Here is a 27,435-nt window from a genome sequence, read left to right as displayed (position 1 = left end):
ATAAAATGGAAGAAAAACTCTGCAAGGACAATCAGCGCGAACGAAGTTAATGAACACTAGGAGAATTCTCACATTTCTAAAATGCATGGCATGTAAATTGGTAATAGTTAATTGGTAAAAAAAATATATGTATTGTTAGTTTATCACTTACATTTGGATCTGCAAATGTTGACAATGAGCGAACTTTCTAATTGCTCAAAATACATACTGATAGTGGACGAAAATGTTCAAATTGATTTAAAAAAAATCCTAATTAAAGGTAAGTTCTTATTCTATTGACTTTATCGTGCAGTTTGTGAGCAGTCAATGTTTTCAAAATATATTTTCAAAGTTTGAGCTACGGAGTCTGCGCAATTTCATGCTTAAGTATTCTACTTTATCTTTTAGTATAAATGAATTATTTCATGTTTTCATACAATGTAAATAACAAACTATAAAATGAATTACTCTGTCGAGCTAAGGCTAAGGTTTTATCTGTGAGTACCATTAAGTAATTTTTTTTTCTTTCAGGGCGCATCATTGTTCAGAGATGCAGCTCCTATTTTTATTTCCCATTTAAACTCATTGGGGCATATTATCAAGGGGGTTTATCTCCGCTTTTTTGGCTTTAAAAACCAAGAAAGCGGAGATAAAATTATCTCCCTATTACCTAGCTGTCGCTAACACCAGTTAGCGACAGCTAGTAGGAGATAGCGACCATCTTGGACCCCCCTTTGCATGTCAGTGATATTTTTCACTAATGACATGCAAAGTGGGCGTGCCAAGATGTTAGCGACTGAAAACAGTCGCTAACATCGCTATCTCCTATTACCAACTTTTGGAGATATTCGCGCAAGCGCGATTATCTCCAAAAGCTAACACCTGCCCCATAGCAGTTCTTATCCATGTTATCCAATGGTAGGTGGATAACATGGCTAAGAGCATTAGCTCGGTAATGTATGAATATCGCGGACTTTTCAGCGATATTCATGCATTTCGGCCGATTTTTATCGCTTAGGAGATAAACCTTGATAATAGCAAGGTTCCGAAGCGATAAAATTCGCCGCATCTCGGCGATAAAAATATTGCCGCTAAGCCAACATAGCGATAATTATCGCTAGTTGTTGGTAATATGCCCCATAGACGGTAAATATTCAAATTAAAAACTTGAACAAAGAAAGCATTCTCATCGCCATCATCATCATTATCATCATCACATGATTCTTAACACTCCTGAAGATTATCTATTTACTTTTTTTTTTTTTTAAACAAAAAAAGATTGTCATGAGGTTTAACAAGACCACACGAAGGAGCAAAAGGAGATGAAACAACGGCCTCACTTAGGTTGGTTAGGAAAGCCCTCACTCACCACCTAGTGATGACATGCTTCATCATTGGGCCCCACTAAAGAGGCCGAGTGCCTCTTTAGTGTGCTTCGACGCCAGATCTAATGCGGAGCAGGATATTGTGAGTTTAGGCGTGCAGTGAAAATAAACTAAAGAGGTAGTGAGGAGATTAAAAATGTCTTTAGTGTATCCAAAAATGATTTAATATGTGATCACTTAGGACATATTATTAAAAATTATGTGTAGGAAAGTAGTCCACAATTAATTGCGTGGTTATTTCTTAATCGTCAGTCAACATGTTTCTTCCTTTGAAACGTTGTAAAGTTACCAGGCATTCATCAGGACTCTATAAGTGTACTAAACCCTGGCGGTATGGACACGCTAAGGCCCACCCTTACCTAGGGACGTGCAAGTGAAAAAGAAAGTGAAAAAAGTGCAAAAAAAGGGGAAGAGAAATTGTCTTCCTAGTAACTCCTGGTTTAGGAGGCTTCCTGCATTAAGGTTTCTGCACCTGTAAAAGGAAAATGACATAGACATACATACAGGACAAGACAAACAGTTAGTGGTTGGTCTTAATCACACTTGTAGATCTATGGTGCTCCATTGGTAGTGGAAAGGCAGATGTGGCTCTATAAAAATATGCTTATCACCACCTCTGTCCCTGGGTTAATAGGCACTAATCACTGGGCAGTGCAGGGTGCTATAAGTGAAGAAATAGTATGGTCATTGTGGGTATTTTTTAAAAAAAGGAAGCGCATGCTCCTAAAAGCGATCAATATGTCTAGAATTGCGATCGCTAAAAAGTAGAATTAAAAATGTCTCACTTTGATGGTGTAATAGGTGTACACCATGGGTCACGGGAGGGGGGTGGTAGCGTAATTGGCACACCCTTTGTAAAGAAGAGAAACCTAAAACAAATCAGAAAAGCGAAGGAACGGTACTTAGCTTCGTGATATGCCGCCGAGATGTGAAGCACCAACGTCCAATAGTTTACTTACGCCCTCAACGCTAGCCACCCTCAGTATACCTGCAATACCCTCAAACCGGACCCCGACGATCAAGAACGGGGCCGGCGGAGCAGGTTATCAATGTTTGTCAGCGAGGTGCTGGTTGCATCCGGGGGCGTTGCCCGCGTGGCTAGGGGGCGGCGCCTTATCATGTTAGCCTATCAGGGCCTGTAGCGTGGTATGACTCGGTGGGTCCCGTGGGCCCGCGTCATAGAGAGAGGCTGGGGAGGTAACCGAGGAGACCGTGTCTCGAGCGTTTCAAGACTGGTAGCTTTATTAGTTCTGAGCGCTCGTATTGAGACAAAACACTACCTGATGCTCAGAGTTAAATGGTGGTGCTGAATCTAACATAGATGTGTGCACTTGAGTGATGAGATCTGGTTAATGTGTTTGCGGGGGGGTTGCCAACTAGTTCGTTCGTAATATAGGCACCCAGCTGGAATTACATGCATTCCGATGAATACATAAGTTGGTTCATTTATAAAAAAGTTGGACACATGCAAGGGATTTATCAGGAATGCCCAAAATAACAAGGGGGTCCAGGTCAGATGTTACTGCGAGCCTAATGAGCACCAAGCAGATTGCATGGCTTCGTTACAACGTCATGTATCAGCACACCGTGCAGATAATGCTAAGTGTTAGACTGCACTGGGACCTGAGTTGATGAGATACCTAGTAGTTTATTCAGGTAACGGGACTATGAAGGGGCAGTGATCATAGTGTACCGTTTCAAATTGGGCTGGTTTTTAGATATACTAGTGGCTATCTCATCAACTCAGGTCCCAGTGCAGTCTAACACTTAGCATTATCTGCTTGGTGCTCATTAGGCTTGCAGTAACATCTGACCTGGACCCCCTTATTATTATGGGCATTCCTGATAAATCCCTTGCATGTGTCCAACTTTTTTATATATGAACCAACTTATGTATTCATCGGAATGCATGTAATTCCTGCTGGGTGCCTATTTTACGAAGGAACTAGTTGGCAACCCACCCTACAAACACATTAACCTGATCTCATCACTCAAGTGCACACATCCATGTTAGATTCAGCACCACCATTTAACTCTGAGCATCAGGTAGTGTTTTGTCTCAATACGAGCGCTCAAAACTAATAAAGCTACCAGTCTTGAAACGCTCGAGACACGGTCTCCTTGGTTACCTCCCCAGCCTCTCTCTATGACGCGGGCCCACGTGACCCACCGAGTCATACCACGCTACAGGCCCTGATAGGCTAACATGATAAGGCGCCGCCCCCTATCCACGTGGGCACCGCCCCCGGATGCAACCAGCCCCTCGCTGACAAACATTGATAACCTGCTCTGCCGGCCCCGTTCTTGATCGCCGGGGTAGGGTTTGAGGGTATCGCAGGGATACTGAGGGTGCCTAGCGTCAACGGCGTAAGTAAACTATTGTACGTTTGCTCTTCACATCTCAGCGGCATATCACAAAGCTAAGTACCGTTCCTTCGCTTTTCTGATTTGGTTTATGTTTCTCTCCTTTACAAAGGGTGTGCCAATTACGCTACCACCCCCCTCACGTGACCCATGGTGTACACCTATTACACCATCAAAGTGAGACATTTTTTAATTCTACTTTTTAGCGATCGCAATTCTAGACATATTGATCGCTATTAGGAGCATGCGCTTCCTTTATAAAAAAAATACCCACAATCACCATACTATTTCTTCACTTATAGCACCCTGCACTGCCCAGTGATTAGTGCTTATTAACCCAGGGACAGAGGTGGTGATAAACATATCGTTATAGAGCCACATCTGCCTTTCCACTACCATTGGAGCACCATAGATCTACAAGTGTGATTAAGACCAACCACTAACTGTTTGTCTTGTCCTGTATGTATGTCTATATCATTTTCTCTTTACAGGTGCAGAAACCTTAATGCAGGAAGCCTCCTAAACCAGGAGTTACTAGGAAGACAATTTCTCTTCCCCTTTTTTTGCACTTTTTTCACTTTCTTTTTCACTTGCACGTCCCTAGTTAAGGGTGGGCCTTAGCGTGTCCATACCGCCAGGGTTTAGTACACTTATAGAGTCCTGGTGAATGCCTGGTAACTTTACACCGTTTCAAAGGCAGAAACATGTTGACTGACGATTAGGAAATAACCACGCAATTAATTGTGGACTACTTTCCTACACATAATTTTTAATAATATGTCCTAAGTGATCACATATTAAATCATTTTTGGATACACTAAAGACATTTTTAATCCCCTCACTACCTACTACGCTGACGGCGGCACAACAGGTATCCTGCAGGCTTTGACTGACACTCTCGGTCAATCGCCTTGCTGAGTCACTCCAGGAGGCATACGAGGCAAATCGCCAGCATATGCTTGATGAGAGAATCCCCTCATACACTAAGAGCACCTTAGCGAGTGCGACAAATAGTTGATTACACTCACTTAAGAATAACTTTTAATCATTGCACTCACTATCCTATGGTCCTGAGGAAAGCCAGCATAATTAAGGCACTGGCTGAAACATGTTGACCTACACTGGACGTAGGTGGTCTTAACTTCACCACCATAATGTCCCACTGCCTTGTTTTTAACCGCCCACGGAGATCCAGTCATTAAAATTGTATTTACCCTTGGGTACTGGGATCACCCTAAGCCATTTTAATTCTCACTACTTCACTCACCACACTGCACTCTCAGTAACATACCTGCTCCGCTGTAATCAGGCGTCGTAGCACACCCGGGACACGCTAGGTGTCACCGGGTGGGCACGATGATGAAGCATGCCATCAACTAGGTTGGTGGGTGAGGGCTTCATGAACGCCTACTAGGTGCCTGCTGATAAATACAGCCTAGAGTCCTATACAGGTCACCATTGGCTAGTCCTTGTTGATACTAGCTTTCTAAATGTGGCATTTTCAGAATTACAATTTAAAACCCGGCTTCACCATAAGTTGCAATTTAAAATTATGATTCTAGAGACCCCAAACGTGGGGGTCTAATCTCTCCCAATTGGAAACTGCACTTATGAAATGTGATAAGGTTATCCCAATGTTATGCTATGGGATAGGCCTTACGGTAGTGAGAAACAAAATGAAGAATTACTCACCACCAAATCATGTCCTAATCTTTAAATACAGTGCACCCAGCCCTTGGGCTGTCCAGGGCTTACTTTAGGGGTGATTTATATGTAATTAAAAGGGACGTTTTGACCTGGCAAGAGGGTCAAATTGCCTGGTCACCAAGGCAGTTTAAAACTGTATACACAGGCTTTGTAGTGACAGGCTTAAGACATGTTTAGAGGGCTACATAAGAGGGTGGCGCAAACTGTGCTGAACTAGGGTGGCAAAGTGATCTAAAGAATAATTATGTTGATAACCCATATCTGTGACTGGGGGGAATGTCTAAAAAGTTTCAGGGCTCCATCCATCATCTCCTTGTGTTTGCTTTGTTCGCCCTAAGTTGGCATGGTATTCCCAGATGTGGGTCCCTTGCTCACTTTGGCACTGGATTAGAGCTAGCCTGGCTGATGAGGGATGTTACCCTGAAACCGGTCCCAGGATGCTTGCCTCCAGTCCTGGCAAGACCTGGCTTGGCAGTTCGGACTGCACTGTTCCCATGAGGAACAGGGTCTAGACTGATTTGCATATGGCTGAGTCTGAACTGGGATGGCGAAGTGAGCTAAAGAACGATGATGGAGTCAACTCGGATCTGTGACTGGGGGTGAGTGTCTGAAACGTTTCAGCGCTCTGTCCATCAACTACTTGTGTTTGCTATCTATGCTGCAAGCCCACTAATATTATTTAATTCACAGGTCCTGGGCACTTGTGGTGTGCCTTACTAGAGGCTAATATTAATTAATAATTAAATATGCCAATTGTGGATAAGCCAATGTTGGCCTATTTTAAGCAGATAGCACAGTCACTTTAGCTCTGGTTAGCAGTAGTAATGTGCCCAGAGTCATAGAGCTAGCAAAAACAGGAGGTGTGACAAGACAAAAGTCAGGGTGACCCATACCAAGGATGCCAGTTCTAACAGTTATTTACCCAGGTTTCCCAAAGGAACGTATCATGAGACCGCAAAGGCTGCAAAACCAGGCTGCTAGAATTGGTTAATCATTCGCAAAAGTGTCTAAACCAAACCAGCCATGAAACACCATTTCTGCCTCCTATTGAATGCAAGATTATGTTTTCAGAAAGATTACTGGGAAAAAGGCCCAAAATACTGGCACATTTTTCATCCTCATTATTCAACAACCAGGCAACTTCAATCATCGACTGACATTACACAATGATTAATCAAATGCTTTAAGCTAAGGGACAGATCCTGAGATGTCCGGGCCCATCAGCTATGGAACTATGTGGATCCAAATCTGAGAACCAAATCAAAACAATTGCACATAATACAACTTATGAAGATAAATCTTTTCAAGTTGACATAGAAATATGTTTTTATAAGAAGCAATGAGGCTCCACCTTCAATATCAGTCTCGAATGACCCTACTTTGTACTCAAAGCTGACACTTCCTTTCTAGACTTTCAACTCTGCATGGAGGAAGGCAGCACTATAAAATATCCTCTCATCAATACATAAAACAAATAAAAAGGTGAATTGATATTTTACCATTCTCTGTGATATATTACGTGTCAGACTCTGGTTTTGCACTCAAGACTTGTTTTTGCTTCGCAATATAAATATTTATGACTATGTAGGTTGCATTTTAATGATCTCTTTCGCTGTATAACATGTAACATAACTTGTTCATATTCTACATTCAGCTTGGTCGCAGTAATTCCAATAAACTAACCAAAACAGCTCTTTATGCCTCATTACGCACACAGCATCTTGAATTGTGTAACCTCATTACTAATCCAATCTCTATTCCAAAACATATAAACAACCAACTACTCTACTTATTGGGCGGAGTCTGTGTATGCCAACCTTGTCTTTATGTCCACACTACACCATGTTCTTCACGAGAAACAGGATCGCATCCTTACTCATTTCAGACCTTGAGGCTAGGTTTTAAGGAATACTATTTTGGGTTGAATAAAATAAGTTTCAGTGTTTTAAGTTGCCTGGCATTTATAACGTCAATAGAGTTGATCATTTTCCACTCACCTTTCGCATGCCTCTTCCAAGATCTTCACCATAGTTTGTTCCCAGAATTTCAAAAAATATGTTTGGATTTCCTCCATTTTCCCCAAACTCCAGTGTGCCGGTCAAACCAGTTACCACACCCTATCGAAAGAAGATACTGTAAATGTTTTGAAAGAAAACAATGCAATATTGATCTAGAAATAGTACAGGTATTTAGGTGATCCTTAGACACTTTTAATGTGCATTTATAACACTTGACATGAGTTATCACTATATTAAGCAGGAAATAATTTTCCAAAACAGAATGTAACACGGAAACCTTTTGTAAATGTGATGTATTAGATGTGCCACAATTTGAATATCTTCCTTAGAAATGAAGTTATCTCAAAGATCAATTTTACCTGGGACGTTTTGGGGGAGTGTATGAAGATTTTTTCCTGGTCCCAAGTGGACTTCTCGACAACTGAAGGATCTTTTGTGTAATCACAAAATAGTGTTTCCATCACAAAAGCAAAAAAATAAATGACATGCAATTGACTAAACCTATGTAGTATTTGATTAGCTTACACTCTTTAATGTATGCACCCCTAATCTGGGAGTTCAATTCAATTCAATTCAATAAGCTTTATTCGGTGGAAACAAGCAACCATAAAAGCACAATACATAATCAAAATACATGAAAAGAACAATTGATAAAAGAGTCGACATCCATGATAAAATAACAACAAATAACTAATTCCATTAACCTCATAAGTGCTGCGCCTAGTCCAACGGCCGACGGCACCACTACCTCAGGAGTGCTGCCGTCGGCCGTTGGACGTTCGAACCTCACCTGCGCAATGGAACGTTCAGCACTGGAGCTGGACGTTCCATAGCTGCTAAGGTGTTAAAACATCATACACTACATCAGTTCTCTTAGTGTACACAATAGACTCCTAGCAGCTTTTCAGTGATGGCACCACATCAGTTCTCCTAATGTAAACAATAGACTCATAGCAGCATTACATAGTTTTTTGGTGACAAGTTCCACAATACATGGGCTTCAGAAAGCGCAAAGTGTAAAGTTCAAGGTGCTTAATTAGTGGGAACATCCCCAACCATAAGGGAGATGGTTAATTACATTAGAACAACATACTCTTCTTAGCATTAATTGAGCTTAAAATAAATATTGCAGTATAAAAACAAATCTCAGGTTCTCTTAGCGTAAAAAGTAGGGTCATAGCAGCATTAGTGGTTTTGGCATCATACTTTTTAAACAATGGTTTAAGATAAGCAATTCTAAAAGACAGATACAAATCGCATAAAAGTAAAAAGTGCATGGTGCTCTGCTTTGTAATCCCGTCACAAGGACATGGGGAGACAGGGCCCTGTTTCATCATGGGGAATGCTACTAAATAGTGCACAAGGCCTAACCTCATTCTAGTTAAAACATAGCGATGGGAAGGTCTCGTGACAAGTGAAAGGTATGTTTGGAAGCCCTCTGTATCTATATGCAGATGGTAAAGCTGCACCGTGGCTTGCTTTCCTATATTTCCAGCCTGCATTCGTTCTTATAGCGCAAGAAGGTACTCTTTAACTCCTGTTTGGACAAACCAGATACTTTATTTTGATTTTCCAAAATTGTACGATTGAATATAACCCCAAAACAGTTAGCTAATTAATTAAGCCTGAGGATCTTTAGGCAATTATCCAATCACAGGCAGTCATTAATAATGGACTTGGTAAAAATAGTCTCCTCCTTAGACCATATGGATCTCCATAACAGAAGGGGTCTCAGAGCTATCAAATCCGTCAGATAGTTAAGACCTACTTCACACTGAATGAGTTCGGAGGATGCTGAAACCGGGAGACATAAAAGCTTTTTTTAAAATAATTCTCTTACGTTTGTAAATCACAGCAAGGCTGGAGTCCCCAAAGCCGAGCCCCATAAAGTGCAACTGATGTGCATCGTGCTTTATAAATATTAACCATGTCTCTAATGCGACGGTCCCCCAGATTAGAAGCAAATTTAAAAACACCATATATACTTTTGCTCATTTTGGCCCGAAAGTGAGACAATTCGTGGTTCCATTTCCCGTCAGATAATAAGGAAATGCCTAAATAGCAAAAATTATCCACGTTTTGCACTTTATTGCCTTCAATAAAAAAGGTTTCAAACTCTTGTAATTCGGCCCGCATACCATTGTAAATGTTTTAGCCTTATTAATCATCAGCTTCCTCTTACTGATAAAAAACACAAACCCATCAATTAACTTCCGAAGGCCTACCGGCGTTCCAGATAAAAGCACAGCGTCGTCCGCATAAAGCAGGACTGGGACTTCCTTGCCTTCCACTAATGGGGAATCCGCCTGTATCAATTTGAGGGCTGCGTCAACCTAATTAATAAATAGGGTAAAAAGCAACGGTGCTAGAACGCAGCCTTGGTGGAAACCACGTTTTACGTTAAAATTAGAGCTGCATTCGCCTAACTGGCCATACCGTACTTTGGTAGATAGTTTTTCGTATAGCCTGGCTAAAAAGTAAACAATGGGTTTGGGGGCGCCAAGATTAAGTAAGACTGGCCATAAGATAGCGTGATCCACTAAATCAAAAGCGCTACTTAAATCAACAAAACATAAAAAGAGCCGTCCCTGTTTGGCACGTGTGCACTTTCTGACTAAGAGCTCCAGGTCAATAAACTGTTCTAACGTGCCTAACCCCTTTCTAAAACCATATTTTGCCTGAACCAGAATACCATTGGCCATGACCCACTCCTCCAATCTTAACAATAAAACCCTACTCATGATTTTAACTGAGGAGTCAAGCAAGGAAATGGGCCGATAGTTTTTTGCTATAGATTTGTCACCCTTTTTATAAATAGGAATAATAACAGATTCCGCCCAAGTGGACAGGCAACCCTCGGTTACTGTGGCGTTAAAATCTCTTGTTAATATCGGTCCCCATAGTGCTTGTACTGATTTATATACATCATTAGGAACACCATCCGTACCTGGTGCTTTCCCCCCTTTGCTGCTTCCTATGCCTATCATGACCTCATCCAAGGTAATATCTAACGGGATAATGGGCCATTTGTGTAAGTTTGTTGGGTCCATAATAGATAAATGCCTTGGGTTAGAAATACTGGTAAAGTGAGCCACCCGTTCCTCACAGCTGACATGACATAAAAGTTCTGGGAGGGATTTGTTTTTAAGGAATTTAGAGTTCACCGTATCCCAAAACAGTTTATTGTTGGATGCATCTGCCGCTAGTGCAAGATTATCCCACGCCTCCTGTTGAAGCTCCCTCTTCCTGTGTTTTAGGTTAAAATTGTATTGCGCTCTTAGATCATGAACTAATGCATAATCTCTTGGTTTATTAGCAAGTGCTCGTTTTAGCTGCTTCAAAGAAACAGTTCATGAATGGTTGAACCATCCCCTGGCCTGTGCTTGTTTCCTAGATGGCGGCGCGATAAATAATTTCGAGATTGAATCATTGATTGTACTAAAATTCGTCAAGATCTTATCTGGCTCGGTCTCAGCCAATAAACGAACTTCAATTTCATTACAGCAGGCCTGTACAATTTTTTTGTCATTTCACAGGAGTTGGTGCCCTTCCATTTAATTCTAGTGCCGTTTGGACGGCACGGAGCAATGTTATTGATGACCGTACATAGCTTGACAGTTTTGTTCCCCCATACATGCATTCTCATAATAATGCAATTATGATCATTCATCATCAAGTCAACTATCCACGGGGTTGAACATAGGTTCACAATATTGGCAGAGACAATTACATGTGCTGTCTTCCTGTAAAGGTTGGGATCTCCTGCCCGCTCCTATCCTTTGCACACTGCACAAAGTCTAGATCAAGTTCTGCCAGAACAGCTTTTTGGGTGTCACCATAGGAAGTGTGTGGGAAATGTAGGTAGTCATCACCTTCATCAGTTTGAAACCCAAAAACTTTAGTCATAGACAGAGGGCAGGTAGGGGTAATAAAATCACAGAGCCAAACAATATTCAAATTAGTAATATCCACAATAGCCAATTTATTTAGTTCCTGTTTCAGCTCCGTAACTACACAATGACGGGTGGAATCAAATATATTATTATACAATTAATCAGTAGGACATCCTAACCATCCCTATGATGTAGCCAAAGTAACTGCGAGTGATGCCCTATATTGATAGTTTTTTTCACTCTCAGGGGCATTTTTTAAATGTATTAACAGTCCTCCCTTTTCTCTACCAAAAGGAGAAGGGGTTGCGGGAAAATCATATGAGGTAAACCCATCATAGTGAATCGTAACAGAGCTACAGGGGCCTCATTTATGAGGCTGTGTGTCACTTTTACGCTGCCGGTGTGTCACTTTTTGTGACGCACCAGTGGCGTAAAAAATGCACCTTGTTGCGCCATATTTACAAAGTGATGCATCTAGGTAGATGCGTCACTTTGTAAACCCCTGCGCCACATTATACCTGCGCCAGGTATAATGTATGCAAGGGGGACATATTGGCGCAAGGAAGGGTCGTAGAAGTGACGCAGTGAAATCTATGAGATTTCACTGCTTCACTTTTAGGACGCCGTTGCTTCAAAATCTTGCGCCTGCCTCACAGCAGGCGTAAGACTGACACAGGCCCTTTCACATGGGGCTTGCCCCATGTGAAAGGATGCATTGCTGGAGTTGCGTCACTTTTGTGACACACTCCAGCAATGCGTCACTTTTGCGCTTACAGATACGTCAGAAATACTGATGTATCTGTAACTCCTTGCGACATGATGCGTCATACATTAAATATGACGCATCAGGAATGTCGCAAGGAGTGCCCACTGAGAAGTGACGCATCGCTGCTTTCACGCAGCGATGCGTAATTTCTCATAAACAAGGCCCCAGGTTTCCTGCAAGCAAACTATATCATGTAGATTAATAAACTCCTTCCAGCCTAACATTTCATTCTTACTTGCGATTCCAGCTATGCTCCACGTGACAATAGTATATCCACCGACAAAGGGGGTTCCTGGGTGATATATAGGTAAATCATTACCTGGGCTGGTAATAGCACTGGTAGCTTCCTCACTTAAATCCCCTACCAATACAGGGAGGGTTGGATTCACTACTGTTCCATACCCTGTACTCCCGTCTGGATTAATTCCTTTATTTGCAGCTTGACACTCTCCTAGATGGACAATTAACTTATTGTCACTTGGTAGGTATTTTAACACAGTAGAAACATCTGTGTCCTTGTTAGACACACTTCCTACTGATAACCCTGGGCCCATCAACCCAATATCTTCCCACTCCCCCTGGGGCAGGGAAGCTGTATCCAGTCAATCGTTAATATCTAATGTGCTTAGAGTTTGGAATCTATCGAATGTAGGTAAAACAAAATGTGGGTGCAGATTGACTACTGTTTAAAATCTACATAACTGCCAGCATTATGTAGAGGAAGTAGGTGTCTGTCAAAGTACCAAAGGGGATAGAGAGAGGCAATCCGATCTTTATGCAGATTAAAAGCTGCTCTTTCGAGGGAGCTTCGTACCCAAATGGGATTCTTAAAGTTAATAATTATACAATCCCCTCGCAATGTCTTTCTTGAGGGCCCGATCCAATTAACTATTCTAGTCAAGAGTACTAGATCTGTTCAACCCACTGGGAAATCACAATTTTGGTCCACCAGTGCACCACTTTATTTTTTAAGGTGTCATAGTTTTCCTTTTGTCCCATCTCTAGTGATGGTACATTAACCAATACTGCCACATATGGACTACATTAGGGCGGTAAGTTAATCTGTAGGTCAGCTGGCCCACTAGCGCTTCCCCCTCCTTAAATTTGTTAGGGGCCTGTATTGATTCTTGGCTTACAGGCCTGTCCTTTCTGCTAGGGCACGGATGTCTATACTGAGGTCCTATCTGTCTATCACCTGTAACGATCGATTTATCAGTGACCATGGGTGCTGGGTTAGTGGTACCTTGGACTATACCATTCTTGTTAGGGCTATGTGTGTTGTTTATATTACTAGGTGTTGTATTTACTGTAGCTACAGTATTTATTAAACTTAAATTTTGCCCACCTCGTGTTTCATTTGCCTTCACCCTTATGTATCCGCTAACATATTTTAGAGTGTTGCTAAGTTTAGTGACTTCTCCATTAAGTTTATTTATTTTATCAACCAATGGTTATTGGGTTATAAGCCTACAATGTAATTAACTTGCTCATCAGGCATCGGGTATGTGTCAAGGTTTTTCTCTGATGCCTTGTTTGTGAGACTCGAGGGGGGCCTTTTTTGGTTTTGCTAATATTCCCTACTTTAATTTGGTCTTTCCTACAATTCCTTTTCCTTTTTAGGGTGGGGGCCCACTAAGTAATGGCGATAGAGGAGTCTCATTTTGCAATGGTAAATCTTGGTTATGGGTAGTGCTCACCAGACTCGCAGGAGGAATAGGTTCTTGAGCGTTATTCATGGTGACCTCTACCTTCGGGGCATGTGTATTCTCTGAACCGGTGCCCACTCCTAGAGATAAGCGACACTCCGCCCTATTGATTTCAACGTTAATGGTGCTAACCGCCTTAACTAAATAAGCATCTATTGTTGAACAAGGAGGATCCCGGTTTGTAGGGGTTTTCAATATCTTACGCTTCAACATCTTTTCACTATATGTCTAATAGATCACCTTATTACCTAATCCCAGTATGTGCACTGTACGGGGGCCTATAATTTCCTTTATAGATTAATGGCGTTAAGTACAACCACTAAAGTATATGGTTATGTCAGAAATAAAACAACTAGCATACTAACTATCACAAAACCTAAATCGCTAGGATAATACCATAGTATGCAGAATGCCAATGATATAAAATGCACTGCTGAAAACACTGATATTCTTATGATAACACCAAGACCACAAATATGTAACACAGTCTATTGAGAAGCACACAATTAGAAAGGGCGTGTTACAGCTAATATCATCTCACCACTCACAGTCCCTCGAATAAGTTCTGACTGTTTAGGCAGGCTCCACATCCAATTTGCCCTTTGCAACTTAACTTGCTCTTGGCACGGCGCGAGCTTCAACATCAAACGGTGTGGCCCAGCCCTGCCCCGCCACGGTCTGGTGTAGACAGGCCCGCCCGGCGCTACTCCACTTTTCTAGCGCCTCCTGGCACTGGCTGATGGCGTCAATGTCCGGCGCCACAAGGGGGATGCCAGGACTTGTGGACCCCCGGTCCATGCTGGAGGTTGGTGGGCAGCGGAAGGGGTGGGAATGCAAGGGGAAACATTGTGGTCTCCCAAGACCAGGGGCAGCGCCCTTTAGCTGGCATTGGCGGAGTCAATGTCTAAGAGGGCAGTGGTTTGGAATCTGTTATTAGCTAATAAACACTTGTGAGCGCAGTCTAAAACGTCAAATGAGCACTTTACCTTAGATAAAGTTCTTGATGTTAGAGAAGGGGCCCAGCCTCCGGGGTCAGATGGCCGTGAGTCAGCACCTCGCTTACCAGAACGGTGCTGTGAGTTGTAACCCCCTCTGGTCTCCAGAAGCAGTCCCCGCAAAAGGAATAGTTGTGGCAATAATTGTGGCAATTATTGGGGCAATATCAGTGCACAGGATCTCGCGGCTGTCAGTGACGACCCTCTGGTCCTCCAAAAGCAGTCACCACAATAAGGAAACTTGTGGCAATACCCGTGCAAAGAGTCTTGCGGCTCTCAGTGATGAACCGTTCCGCCCCCGGTACCCGCTGCTGCTCCCGCCGCTCCTACCATAGCCTCATCACTACTAAACACCACTGGGTATGGGCTCCCAAGCAGCAAGGCCAAGCCACTGCCTTATGTACTATATAATAAAGAAACGCCAATGCTGCCTATCTCAATTCACTGTCTGTTTTTCATCTCACCTTTGACTGGAACATAAAGTGAGGGGACCTTAGTTTTTTTAATCAATCCTTTGTTTTATTTTATTTTACTTCATTTGAACTATTTTTAACATTTCTTCTCAATTTTTTACATTTCAAAAGAACTTATGACATACAATATAGTGCTGGCATTTTCGAAGACCTTTTAAATTTAGTCAAATCAAAACAGATACAGGATCAGCCCACTTCAGTAATTGCATAGCTTCACTGTGAGTGTTTGCATTCTGTTCTATCACATAGATCACCTTCATACACAAAGAAGTTCCCTTCTGTGCTAGACACTACTGTGGCAATGTGGGCTTTTGAAGATCAAAAACATGTTTACTCTTAGTAATTTTTTATATATATCATGGAGTGTCTGGCAGCTTTCATGACTATGAAGATTTACATAAAACCATGTCAAAGCAAAACAAACATTGACAAGGCCAAAAGGCTGGCAGCTAATGCCAGACCTTTTCACTTTGCTCATGCTTGTTTATTTTCGATTCATGCGCATTTCTAAAATACATTCTACACTCTGCAAAGGTTAGGCCTGGTGTACGTTTAATTGTTTTTGGATCACCCCTACAACACATAAGGTAAATGCTATGCCTCATGCTTTAAATGCTTGGAATTTTTCCTAGTAAATAAGTCTGTGAGAACTTCATGTAACCAGATGGGGAATACCCCCTGAGTAATCCACATTTGGTATCCATATTTAAGTGATAACAGTATACCACTGCGTTCTAAGTGGGACTCTGAGAAGTCCTTTAGTAATTAGGAATTCCCATCAGAATTGGGTTTAACATACCCTATTCCCATGGTAATCCCCAATTTTCATCCTGTACCCAACCCAGAAATGTTGTTAAAATTTAACTGGCGGAGGGCCTGGCTGTAAAATACTAGTTGTGGTTGTCTCTCATATGTTGTAAACATGATACATCTCTTGGAAATCCTGTTTGGTCAAATGTTGAATTACTGCCCTTATTCTAGAGTTAAAGAAGTGATTTACTGATACCGCTTCCTCTTTAAGCCATTCATTGTTACACTAAAGAAACCCTGTTTGTGTCTAATTGTCAAGCAAATCCCTGCCCTTACCATGCACATCATTGAGGGGTCACCATGGAGTCTTAGCTGGGTCCCTGGTTTGCATCTTTCGAACCCTATAGCTGTCTTTGCAACCCTGGCCTCAGAGGTGGCAAAAACTGTATTCTGATTAACACTGTTTACATTTTGCAGTGTGAGAGGGCACTTTCAGTTTAAAATAGATACATTCAGATATGCAATGTGCACTTTTTAGAATACAAAATAAAATTAAGCAAATAAAAAAAATTCACATCTTTAAATATATTGCCACATTTGATTAAAAATAATGAACAGGTATAAAATCTCACGGTCTGCTGGTATTACACAATCTCTTTTTTTTGTCTATGATGGCCTATATTTTAATCACTTGCATTGCTCCAAATTCTCCTCCGATACACCTTCTAAATGCTGGTTTTGCGATTTTCCTGATGCAGATTTGATGCATATCTTATTCAATTGTCGCAATACCCTGTCATTTCTGGTAGAAAATGTGGGCTCAGATTTGGAGGATTTTTAATTTTAATAGCCCTTTCAATATTATGTGTTTTTTTGGGGGGAACACTCTCCAATTCGTTCACTCCATCTTTCCCTTAAAAATACATTATTAGATATTTTGTTAGCGATAGTTTTTCAAAAATCGGGTATATCGAAGAAAACCTGCCCTTAGGGAATTAGAAAGGATACAGCAAAAATGCGTTGTAATTTCTTGTCTAGAAAAAAATATTTTTTTTCTAGAGACCCCTCACTAACCAGGGTTGCCCCTAGGTGGCGTGCTTCATTTTGGGGTTCCTCTAAATCTTCCATGGATTGAGGCGTGCTGGGACTTGCAAATTTTGCAGGAGCACTTTTTATTGTAGACTATGTGTAGTGCAGTGTTGTGGAGTGGAAAGGGAAAGAAAACCTAAAAATACCTAACTAGTTGGCCACTCTTTTATTCCCGCCCCTAGTCGTATGGTTAAAAATAAGGGGTTGTTTACTGAGAAGAAACCTGACCTTAATGAATCTGGTTGTCTCAGTAATGTGTTTTTGTCAACATGTTTCGAGCTGTTCCCCTAATAGCTCTTCATAAAGACTCTACGGGGTCCACCCCTGTGTGTACCACTCTTAGTGAATCCTGTAATAAGGACACAAACCATGCACAACTATTGCGCACTGTATATATGCGGTTCTAGTGATTAATCTGTGTCTGTAATTAGAAAGCAAAAAGATGTATTACAAACAGTGACCTGTCAGCCGTGCTGGCAGGTAGCATTAGCATGATTGTGCATTCAGCTATCAAAATATCCCACCTGTTTTTGTGGGTGCTCATATGGTCTATCCTATGTGCTCATATAGTGTGTCATGAACATGACACACACTGTAAAGGGTGACACCACTTGTAAAATAGCACTTGTGAAACAAGACACCAAGTGACAGAACTCATGACAAACTCTAAAAAAGACAAAGGAGCACAAAAAGGACGGATGAAGAAAGGACAACAAGTGCAGTGGTCAAACCCACTAGAACTCACAAGGATGACAACGAGGAGTAAGTACCCCCAGAACGACCCGGGACCCAGCAACCACCCAGCCTAGTAGTCAATTTGACAGACAAGACTCTATCATCAACCCAACTCAAAATGCTGGAAAAAGGCCTAGGATTCGTCCCGACACTTAGTTTGGATAAATTCAAATTAAGCTGCGAGATCAACAAATTCATTTGCACAATTAAACTACAGGTCTTTTTTGTCAACAAACCAGCAATTGAAACCAGTGACGGTGACACAGGACTAGACCTGAAATTGAATTTCACTCCACCATCGGCCACATTACCCGTGGAACTCCTAGCTTTTCAAAAAGTGGTTCTGAAAGAAATAGTGGCAATCGATCCGAGAACCATATACATCTTCCGTAATACAAGCAAAGAAGAACAGTCAGCCTTCCAACAACTGGCTAACAACTAGGATGTAGTAGTGAAACCAGCAGACAAAGGGGGCCCCATTGACCTACAAACTACGAAAGCCTATCATCATGAGTGCATGTGACTACTGGAAGACGAGAGGCATTATCCGGGCACATCAGAGACGATCTGACAGAACGCTTAAGGATACGGATCACGAGTATGATGGAGGAGGAGACACTACATAATTGGATCACTAAGAAAGAAGGGGATTTCCTGATTAACACACTCCCGGTGACCCCTATTTCTATACAATACCTAAAATACACAAACCTTTGGAAACCCACTGCGCGACCGATTGTATCCGGTATAGGTTTGATACTGGAACCTCTTTCAAAATTTGCTGTCGCCTTCTTACGTCCTCTAATACAAGGAACATACACATACCTACAGGACACTAAGGCAGTCCTGTGTCTTCCAAAGGACCTACAGTTTAGCCTTGTCACCAGATCCTCATAGTGCTGGACCTTGAAAGTTTGTACACAACCTCCCACACAAGGAAATATTAGAAATCATCAAAGAAGTCCTCTATGAATGGAACTGGACATACCACACACCTAGACACCTGGTGTTAGAATGTGTCCAATGGGCTCTAACGGAGATTCTTTTTCGCTTTGTAGATACCTTGCTCCGTCAACAACACTGAACTAGTATCGGCAGTAGTTTTGCTCTTAGTGTGGCAGGATCATACATACAAATACACCATCTAGAGAAACATAAAACCCTGGCAGACACCAACCCTTATCTCTAACACATTACACTTTGGAAAAGGTACATAGATGACATTCTGCTTAATTGGGAGGGAGACGAATCCAGAGCAGATGAGTTTATAACCTGGCAGATTCGCCAGGACACGTTCCTTAAATTTACTCATACTCTGGGCAGATCTAAATTGGTGTTCCTGGACCTCAACATTATCACAGCTGAAGACAACCTAAAAACAACAACACAGGAGAAACCCACTACAAAGAACTGCTTATTGCTATATGATAGCTTTCACCCCAGGCGTTTAAAAGACAATCTCCCCTTCGGCCAGTTCCTTAGGTTAAGGAGGAACTGCACAGAGTCAATGATTTCAAAACAGAAGCCGAGAAGCTGACAGACAAACTTCTGGCAAGGAACTACCCAAAAATGTTGGTGTCTAAAGCAAAGAAAAGAGCAGTGAGTAATCACAGAGATTGGCTGGTCGTTCTGTTTTTCATTGTTTAATTTATATATTAGCTGTCTAGCACCCATCACAAATCTTTATTTCTTTAAGAAATAGCAATGTCGAGATTCCAGGACGGTAGAGAGAAAATGGCCCTTAACTTGTTCAATATGAGTTTAACTAACACCCTGATACTTCAAACTCAGCCCACCACGAGTAGTCTAAAAACATTATTTCTCAGACTAGAGAGACTCAAGAAACAAGAATTATCCCGATGGTGGGACGGGATCACTTTACAACAATATCTCGGTAACAAGAAAGTCCCATGGGGGTTAAGAATTTAAATTTTTCCTACATTAGAGGACCTACGGGAAGATCTCCTCAATAAGTGGGAACATAATTTGGAGAATGCATCACAAATAATGATGCAGATTCTAATTTGTCACGCTAGAGAGAAGGGAGAAAAACTGCAGGAAGAGATAGAGAACCTTGAGAATGAAATCAATGCAATGGAACAGAAAGAATTGATCACCAAAAATGTTCCCATCCTAAAACAAGTTATGGATGAGTATCAGATATATCTAAAGGATAAAAAACTTAAGAAAGTGAGGAGGGACAACCGGGATTACCGGGACGGGCGAGTGTATACATTCGCGATAAAATTTGACAACATCCAAAATACTAAGGAAAAGAAAATACCTAGAGAGGAAAAAGAAAGTAATGATGAAGCAGGATTTACTAGTGGTGCTTCCACCACAACCTTGAGTAGCATAGCATCAAACGTGACATTTGACATCCCTTTAGCAGAAGGAGTTTCTTCGTTCCAGAAGGAGCTCGCGAAGCTGAGAATTAGCAGCAGACTCTAACAGAAAAGAGAACAGCCAAAACCCGCAAAGGAGGCAGGAGGAGTAAGGGCAGGTACAGGCAAGGGACGCAGCCTTGTGACCAAAGCGAACAAGTGATGGGTGCTAATGTTACTTATGTTACTTATGATATGGCAGCATGTGATAATGCAATTGCAATTGCACAAAATAATTTGAAAATTGTAAATCTGTCAAATAAAATACTTGACAATGATGAAATGTCAGTTTTGAGTAAGGGATTGAACTTTTGTCCAACACAGAGTGGGAATCCTACAAATGTGCACATTGACATGTATAAAGTTGTAAGAACACTGAAGCTACAGGATTACTTCTCACAGCATACAAACACAGATTGTGGGCGCAGTAATACAGGATGTGGTTCATTACAAACAATTGGAGAGATCCGCAATGTTCAGATGCTATAGAGCATAGAGGAAGATACTGCTCCTGAAATGCCAAACCATCCGAACGATCTTTATATTGATCAAATACCGGAGACTGACAGTGGTTTAAAATTAAAATCTAAATTCATACCCACAGTCAATTACCATAAGAATATTGACATATTCTACGATAGAGTCACAAGAGATCTTCATAAGATGGAGACAACCAAAAAACATGTGAGACCCAATAGCCACAACATTACCGCCAAAGAGAGAAAAGCCCTGATTAGATTGAGGGAGGACAACAGCATTGTAATTAGGGAGGCAGACAAGGGCGGTAATGTTGTGATTATGAATTTTTGTGATTATATGTCAGAAATCGAACGCCAACTAGATGACACATCCTGTTATCGTACCCTTCTGTCTAATCCAATTCCTGAACTACAGCACCTTATAAATTTCAAATTAAGTGAATGGAGAGAAATTGGTCTCCTTACAGAAGAAGAATCTACATACCTTAGAGTGTATTGCCCTACATACCCTTGTACCTATGTTTTGCCAAAGATGCACAAGGGGGGCGAGTTCCCCCCTGGTCGTCCCATTGTTTCATGGGTGGGGTTCCCCACTGAACGGATTGCGGAATTTGTGGATATCAGGCTTCAGAAATTCGTTATGAATCTTCCGTCATTTATCAAAGATAGCAAGGGATTTCCAATAGTCCAAGGATCTTATGTTTGTGACCTTGGATGTTGTAGGATTGTATAGCTGCAACGCCAATGAATTTGGAGTACGTGCGGTGAGGACATTCTTGAATAAGGAAAGTGCCAATCTGGACCAATTTAATGAAATGATCATTGAGATGATCACCTTGATCTTGGACAATAATTTCGTCTTACATGACAAGTGCTGTTACCAACAGATACTTGGTACTGCAATGGGCTCCAGGTTCGCTCCCTCTTATGCCTGTCTCTTTATGGGCTGGATTGAGAGGGAGTTTGTCTGGAGCCACTGTGCCTCCCCTGGACAGATTACATTATGTACTGGGGGAGGTACAAAGATGACATTATCTGTCTTTGGTCTGGAACCAGGGAACAACTAGAGCAGTACCATACATACTTGAATTCCATTTACTTCAATGTCAAATTTACTATGGAATGTAACAGGGAGAGGATTAATTTCCTTGACATTCAATTTTTTGTCCAGGATCAAGAGGTAGAGAGTACCCAATACAGGAAGGAGACGGCCTACAATGGGGTCCTCCATGCAGCAATTGCTCACTCGCGATCAGTCATCAACAATATCCCCTTCGGAAAGATAACTAGAATCCGAAGAAATTGTAGTCAGGAAGATTCATATCACAGGAATTTGTGTGACTGTGAGCAGAGATTTCTAAAAAGAGGCTATACAGAGAAAGTTTTATCTAAGGCCCTTGGTAAAGCAAATTGTTTAACAAGGGAAGAGACCCTAAAAGACAAGCCACCAAAAAGGAAGGATATTGTCCCAGATAGATCAGTGAGTTTGGTCACGCAATACAACATGAATTGCAGTAAAGTGAGGGACATTTTGAAAAAGAATTGGGAATTACTGTTGGAGGTACCGGGCTTGAAAAAAAGTATCTCAAATACCCAGGTACTGACATACCGGAAAGGTAGAGCCTTACGGGAAACTCTATGCCTGAGCTATGTAATCAATAAGCAGGGTCTTTCCAATAGACTGCCACCAAAACCTTTAGGTTTCCATACCTGTGGTACATGTAATATGTGTCCTTTTGATCGCAACAAAACATGCACTTTCTCATACAATAACCCCAAATCTTACAAGACCAACCATTTCATAAATTGCAATAATGCCCATGTGATATATGTTCTTGGTTGTGACTGTGGCACAATATATGTGGGCAGTACTATACACCCCCTAAAGGTAAGGCTACAGGAAAACCAGAAAGCCATCATCAATAGGGACAGCCGCTACCCCTTTAGTGACCATTATAGGGACACTCACCCCTACGACAATAGCTTCTGGTTCCATGGAATTGACCATGTCCCCTGTGGCAATAGGGGTGATAATCGGTAGCTTCTGGTAAGACAAAAAGAAGTTATATGGATTTGTCGGCTTCAAGCAACATTGAAGGGACATAATACTGATAGGGAATTGCACTATTTTTTGTAAATACCTCTTGAGAAAATCTGATTCTGAATAGATTCTTCCTTTTCATATACATGTTGGCAGAGTGCGCCTAGTCTAACTTTTGGTTTGTTGACAGTTTTCGCTTTTTACATATATGTATATATAACTTTAGTTGAATACATGTAGTTTAAGTTTCACAGATTGACCTTGGGATACTATCCTGTTAATGGGCCGCTACGGCGGTCCTGCTCACTTTTTTCCTTTTCTTTCCTTTTTTTCTTCTGTATATATTTTTTTGTAATTTTTCTTTTTAAAACAAGAAAATACCTCACCATAATATGGCCGCCTTAGTTTGGGGTACGTGCCCTCTTTTTGTCTTTTTGATACAGGTGGTGGCCACGTTATTACCATCCCCATGTGATCGCCATTTATAGGAACTACTCCATTATAACATGGCCGCCGCGTGTTTTCTTGGGGCACGCGTCCTCTTTCTATTTCTTTTAGGCAGGTGGTGGCTGCGTCATCGCCATACCCCACGTGACTGACGTTTACGTCCAGACGTGGGAACTTGCTGGTGCTTTAAATAAGGTACACTTTACTGTTGCCAGCGGTCGGGATCTTCCAGCTACCATGCCGGGAATCGTCGTTCTGCACGAAGGTAGGAGGAGGTTATACTTTTCATGCTGTGCATTGTGGATAAATAGCGGTTAACCCTGCGATTTGCCCGCGACCAGGCTCCTTTTATCTTAAGCTGTGGATGAGCATTTACAACCCTTGCGAATTGGCCGTGACCCGGCTTCTTTAATCTTAAGTTGTGGATGGGCGTTTATAACCTGTATCGACTTCCTTTTTTTGCTTCTTTGCTGCGTTTACGTATATAGGTTTTAACTACAATACGCTATATATGTAAAGTTTTCTTGCCTATTAGGTTCCACTGCGAATGTGGGGTTTGTGTGTTTCTATTTAAACGAAGTAGGTCCTTAGTATACTAAGTCGGCTTTTATGCAGTGGGCACAGCTTCCGTATAGGTGTTTGCTACAATTTGTTCTGCCCATTACATCTTATTTATTCATGTCACATTCATGCATTGTATTTGTCCTCATGTTGGTCATGATGTTTTTAATGTGGAACATATATTTACTACATGCGTCAATATCGGTACAGTGAATTTGTTTCATATATGTACATTTATTTCTCTTTTTCTGTTCTGATATTGTGTGTATACAGATTGATATTTGCTATTCGTCTCGTCTCGCCCGTCTCGTTATCCCTTGTGTACATTATCACCGGGAGAAATATATATCGACATTTGAATTAAATCAAAAGGTGAGTGTATTACCTTCGCTCCGTTTTGGTCTTTAGTTTGCAATTTTGTGTCACGGGTCTTTTTGGTTTCTTTATTGAGAACACAGTGTGTATGACCCTTTATACCACTTACTAAAAGGAGGCACATCAAGATATTATATTATTAATGTCGGTTGATTAGACTGGTTTGAAAATGCCTACATGCACAATATTGCAACATGAATTTCAGCATATTTCATATTATAAATAAAATTTTCGATTTTGCCCGATGATGGCAATATGTCTTTTGAAGACTGAACTTATTATTTAAAAAATATTTTGGATATATTTCTGGACCCTCATTATTATGTATGGTTTTTCTTTTTTTCTTCTTCCTTTCCAGATACACAATCGTACTTTGCATCTGGCCATTTATTACATTGGCCCCATATCTTCTAATGCAGCTAGCTCGTACACCCATCAGGTGAGATCCATAGGTCGTGAGATTGTTTTATGGGTTACTGCCCGCTTTTTTGGCCTATATTATGCATGCTTGGATACTCATTCCGGCTTTTTGGTTAATTGTTTCTCAGCTTTAGGAAATTGACTTGGTTTCGCTTGAAGAGATGAGACGCTGCTCCATGTGAATTCTGTATACTCAATTTTGGCTGATTTTCCCATGAACTAAATAGGTGCGACAAATTTAGTTGTTCTTTCTGCGTGGTTGCTCAACCATGGGCTTTGGGGGTTCTTTTGGGTGTTTTATACTCTTGGATTTCGCTTTGATTGCAACTACTTACAGGAGTACTGCCTGTTTCCCCTCCCCCCTTATTATTTTTTTGTTTATTCAGATTACTACCATTGTTATTGACGCTGTATATTGTGCATTTTGGAACTTACCATTTGTACTTCTGTTGGATTTTACTCATCGCCTATTGGTCCACTTTACGTAGAGATGAGATACTAATTTTCTTTTCATTCTTTGGCTGTCTTTTTGTATTGCGGAGGGAGGGTTTGTCGTTCGATTATTTTGGGACGTAGTGCTTTACCGAAATGGATCGCCCTTTGTGCTTTTTTGCTTGCACTTAGAATTTGTATTATTTGACTTGGTGCCTTTTGGCCTATGTTTTGACTTCTTAGGTCTTGGTACTTTTCCTGTGGTTCCCCATTTAATGATAGATTTTTAGTAATGATCGAGTCCTTCAGGGTTTCCTTTGTATACACTATGTGGTTTACACTTTTTATTTATCTTTTTAGCTTTCTCTCTTTCCCGCACTAATGTCATTTCTTTTTTTTCTTCTCCTTTTTCTTCTTTTTTACTTTTTTCCCTTATCCATATGGAAGATATTACACTTTTTAAACTTTTTGTCATAGTTCTAAGAACTACATATTCAATGGAGTTTTGTTTAAATGTCAACGATTTGCCTAAATTGTTACTTTTAAATGTAATGTTTTAGTGAGTTTTGTATGTACATATGTAATTATTTATGTGCATAGGAATGTTTTTATCTTTCTGTTTGTTATTTTGGGCCAGTCACTCTTAAGTTTGTCTTGATGTATGATACGTGTTCTTATAATTGTGTGTTATATACGTATTTTGTAAGTGTTTGTTTTTCTTTGTGATCATTGCAGCCCTGACAAAGTTCCTTTTTGGAACGAAAGGCGTTGGCTGTGTGCCGTTTTTGTCTATGATTACCTGAATAAAAGAAATACATTTTACTGGACTAAAAGAGCGGGTGTCTAATTTCAACGAGTGCACCTTCCATCTTCCGATGAACATTCTGATTTGCTTTGCACCTTGGAAAGACGGGTGCGGGAAGTGTGTTGCACCAACCTATGATTGTTGATGGTACATGCGTCTTGGTTGAGCTAGACCTTGCCCGGTCGTTCTATTTTTCATTGTTCAAAAACAGAACACTGTTGAAGACAAGAGACCAATCTGCATAACTACCTTTAACGTAGCCTCTGATCGAGTCACCAAAATCATTGGAAAACTTTGGCGTATTTTGAACAGTGGGCCAATTAACATCCCAAAACCAATGTTCTCCCACAGAAGGTGGAGGAATTTGAGAACAATTTTGGTACATTCGCGCCCGAAAAACCAACAGAGAAAGGAACCAAACTATGCTAGGCACACCACCTACGGGTCATTATCCCTGCGGGAATTGCAGTGTATGCCATCTTACTGCCGCCACTAAAAAATGTGTCCTTCCATAATGGTATGAATTTGGAGTTGCAAAAGCTAACAAACTGTAACACAGCAGGAGTGATAAAGCTCATCACTTGCCCCTGCAACCTACATTATATGGGTATGACCAAGAGAAAAGTAAGCACCAGAGTGTGCTTACACCACAGTAACATCCATTGTCAGCGCATCACCACAAAAATGTCCTCACATTACAATGAACAGAAACACACACCTAATGATTTGAAGTGGGTTGTCCTTGACCACCTGTGTTATAGTGATGATCTGGAACACAGGGTTCTGGAAAAAGAGCAGCGGTGGGTGTACAAACTCAACACTGACACCGTGGAACTTAATGACAATATCCTGTGGTGCCATTTACATTGAAAATGCACAACATTGAGACTAGTGGTGACATCTTTAGGAGTCTCTATAACTAAGTATAACACCCTGTTGTTTTCGAGTATATGATCATACAAGTACATAAAAGTTCGAGACCCATCTAACAATAACAGTGTAACATTCCCACACCAAAAAATTGTGCTATAAAGACTAGACACTTTAAAACTGTGACCACCTGCTTGCACATGATTAGTAATACGGGATAACACCGGGAATGTATCATTGAGAGATTCTTCTATTATACATCTGTCTAACAATGGTACATCTTAGGGTGATAATGGTGCGTTACTATTCACCGGGAATGCATCATTGAGAGATCATTCAGATAACATCTGTCCGATAATGAGACATCTCAGCGGTTGAAAAGAACCCAAGAAGCAATCATTAGTTGAAATGTGTATAGTAAAATACCGACCGCTGTGTCAACGGGTACATGCATGCAGTAATAAGAATAAAACTATCATACATGGGAAGCATCCGCTCTACATTATAAGTGAGTGGTATACAACCTTTACAAAGCAACTTTTACAACGACCTACCATTACAACGCAACTTTTACCACGCAAACTATTACAACGCATTGCGCTGGGGGGCGCTCTAGGATAGGGAATAGGTTAATTTACTATCCAATAACCTTCCCTACTATCCACGGGGACTGGAGTTGGAATAGTAAATTAAACTATTCACTATCCAGCGCCTAAAAGCATTATGAGTTGTAATGGTATGCGTGGTAAAAACCGCGTTGT

General features: G+C 41.1%; 1 protein-coding gene across 1 annotated transcript in view; it reads right to left on the bottom strand.

Moving 5' to 3' along the window:
* Positions 1-27,435, bottom strand: part of GRID2 (glutamate ionotropic receptor delta type subunit 2) — a 2,654,005-nt gene that overhangs the window by 959,151 nt on the left and 1,667,419 nt on the right. Inside the window, exon 8 of the mRNA XM_086961940.1 lies at positions 7,433-7,552. Coding sequence (XP_086818066.1) covers positions 7,433-7,552 — 120 coding nt within the window. The remainder of the gene's footprint in view (positions 1-7,432; positions 7,553-27,435) is intronic.

Source organism: Lissotriton vulgaris, chromosome 3_1, assembly GCF_964263255.1.
Source record: "Lissotriton vulgaris chromosome 3_1, aLisVul1.2, whole genome shotgun sequence".
NCBI classification, from domain to species: domain Eukaryota; kingdom Metazoa; phylum Chordata; class Amphibia; order Caudata; family Salamandridae; genus Lissotriton; species Lissotriton vulgaris.
Note: the sequence above shows the minus strand (reverse complement) of the source record. Positions and strands in the feature narration are given on the sequence as shown.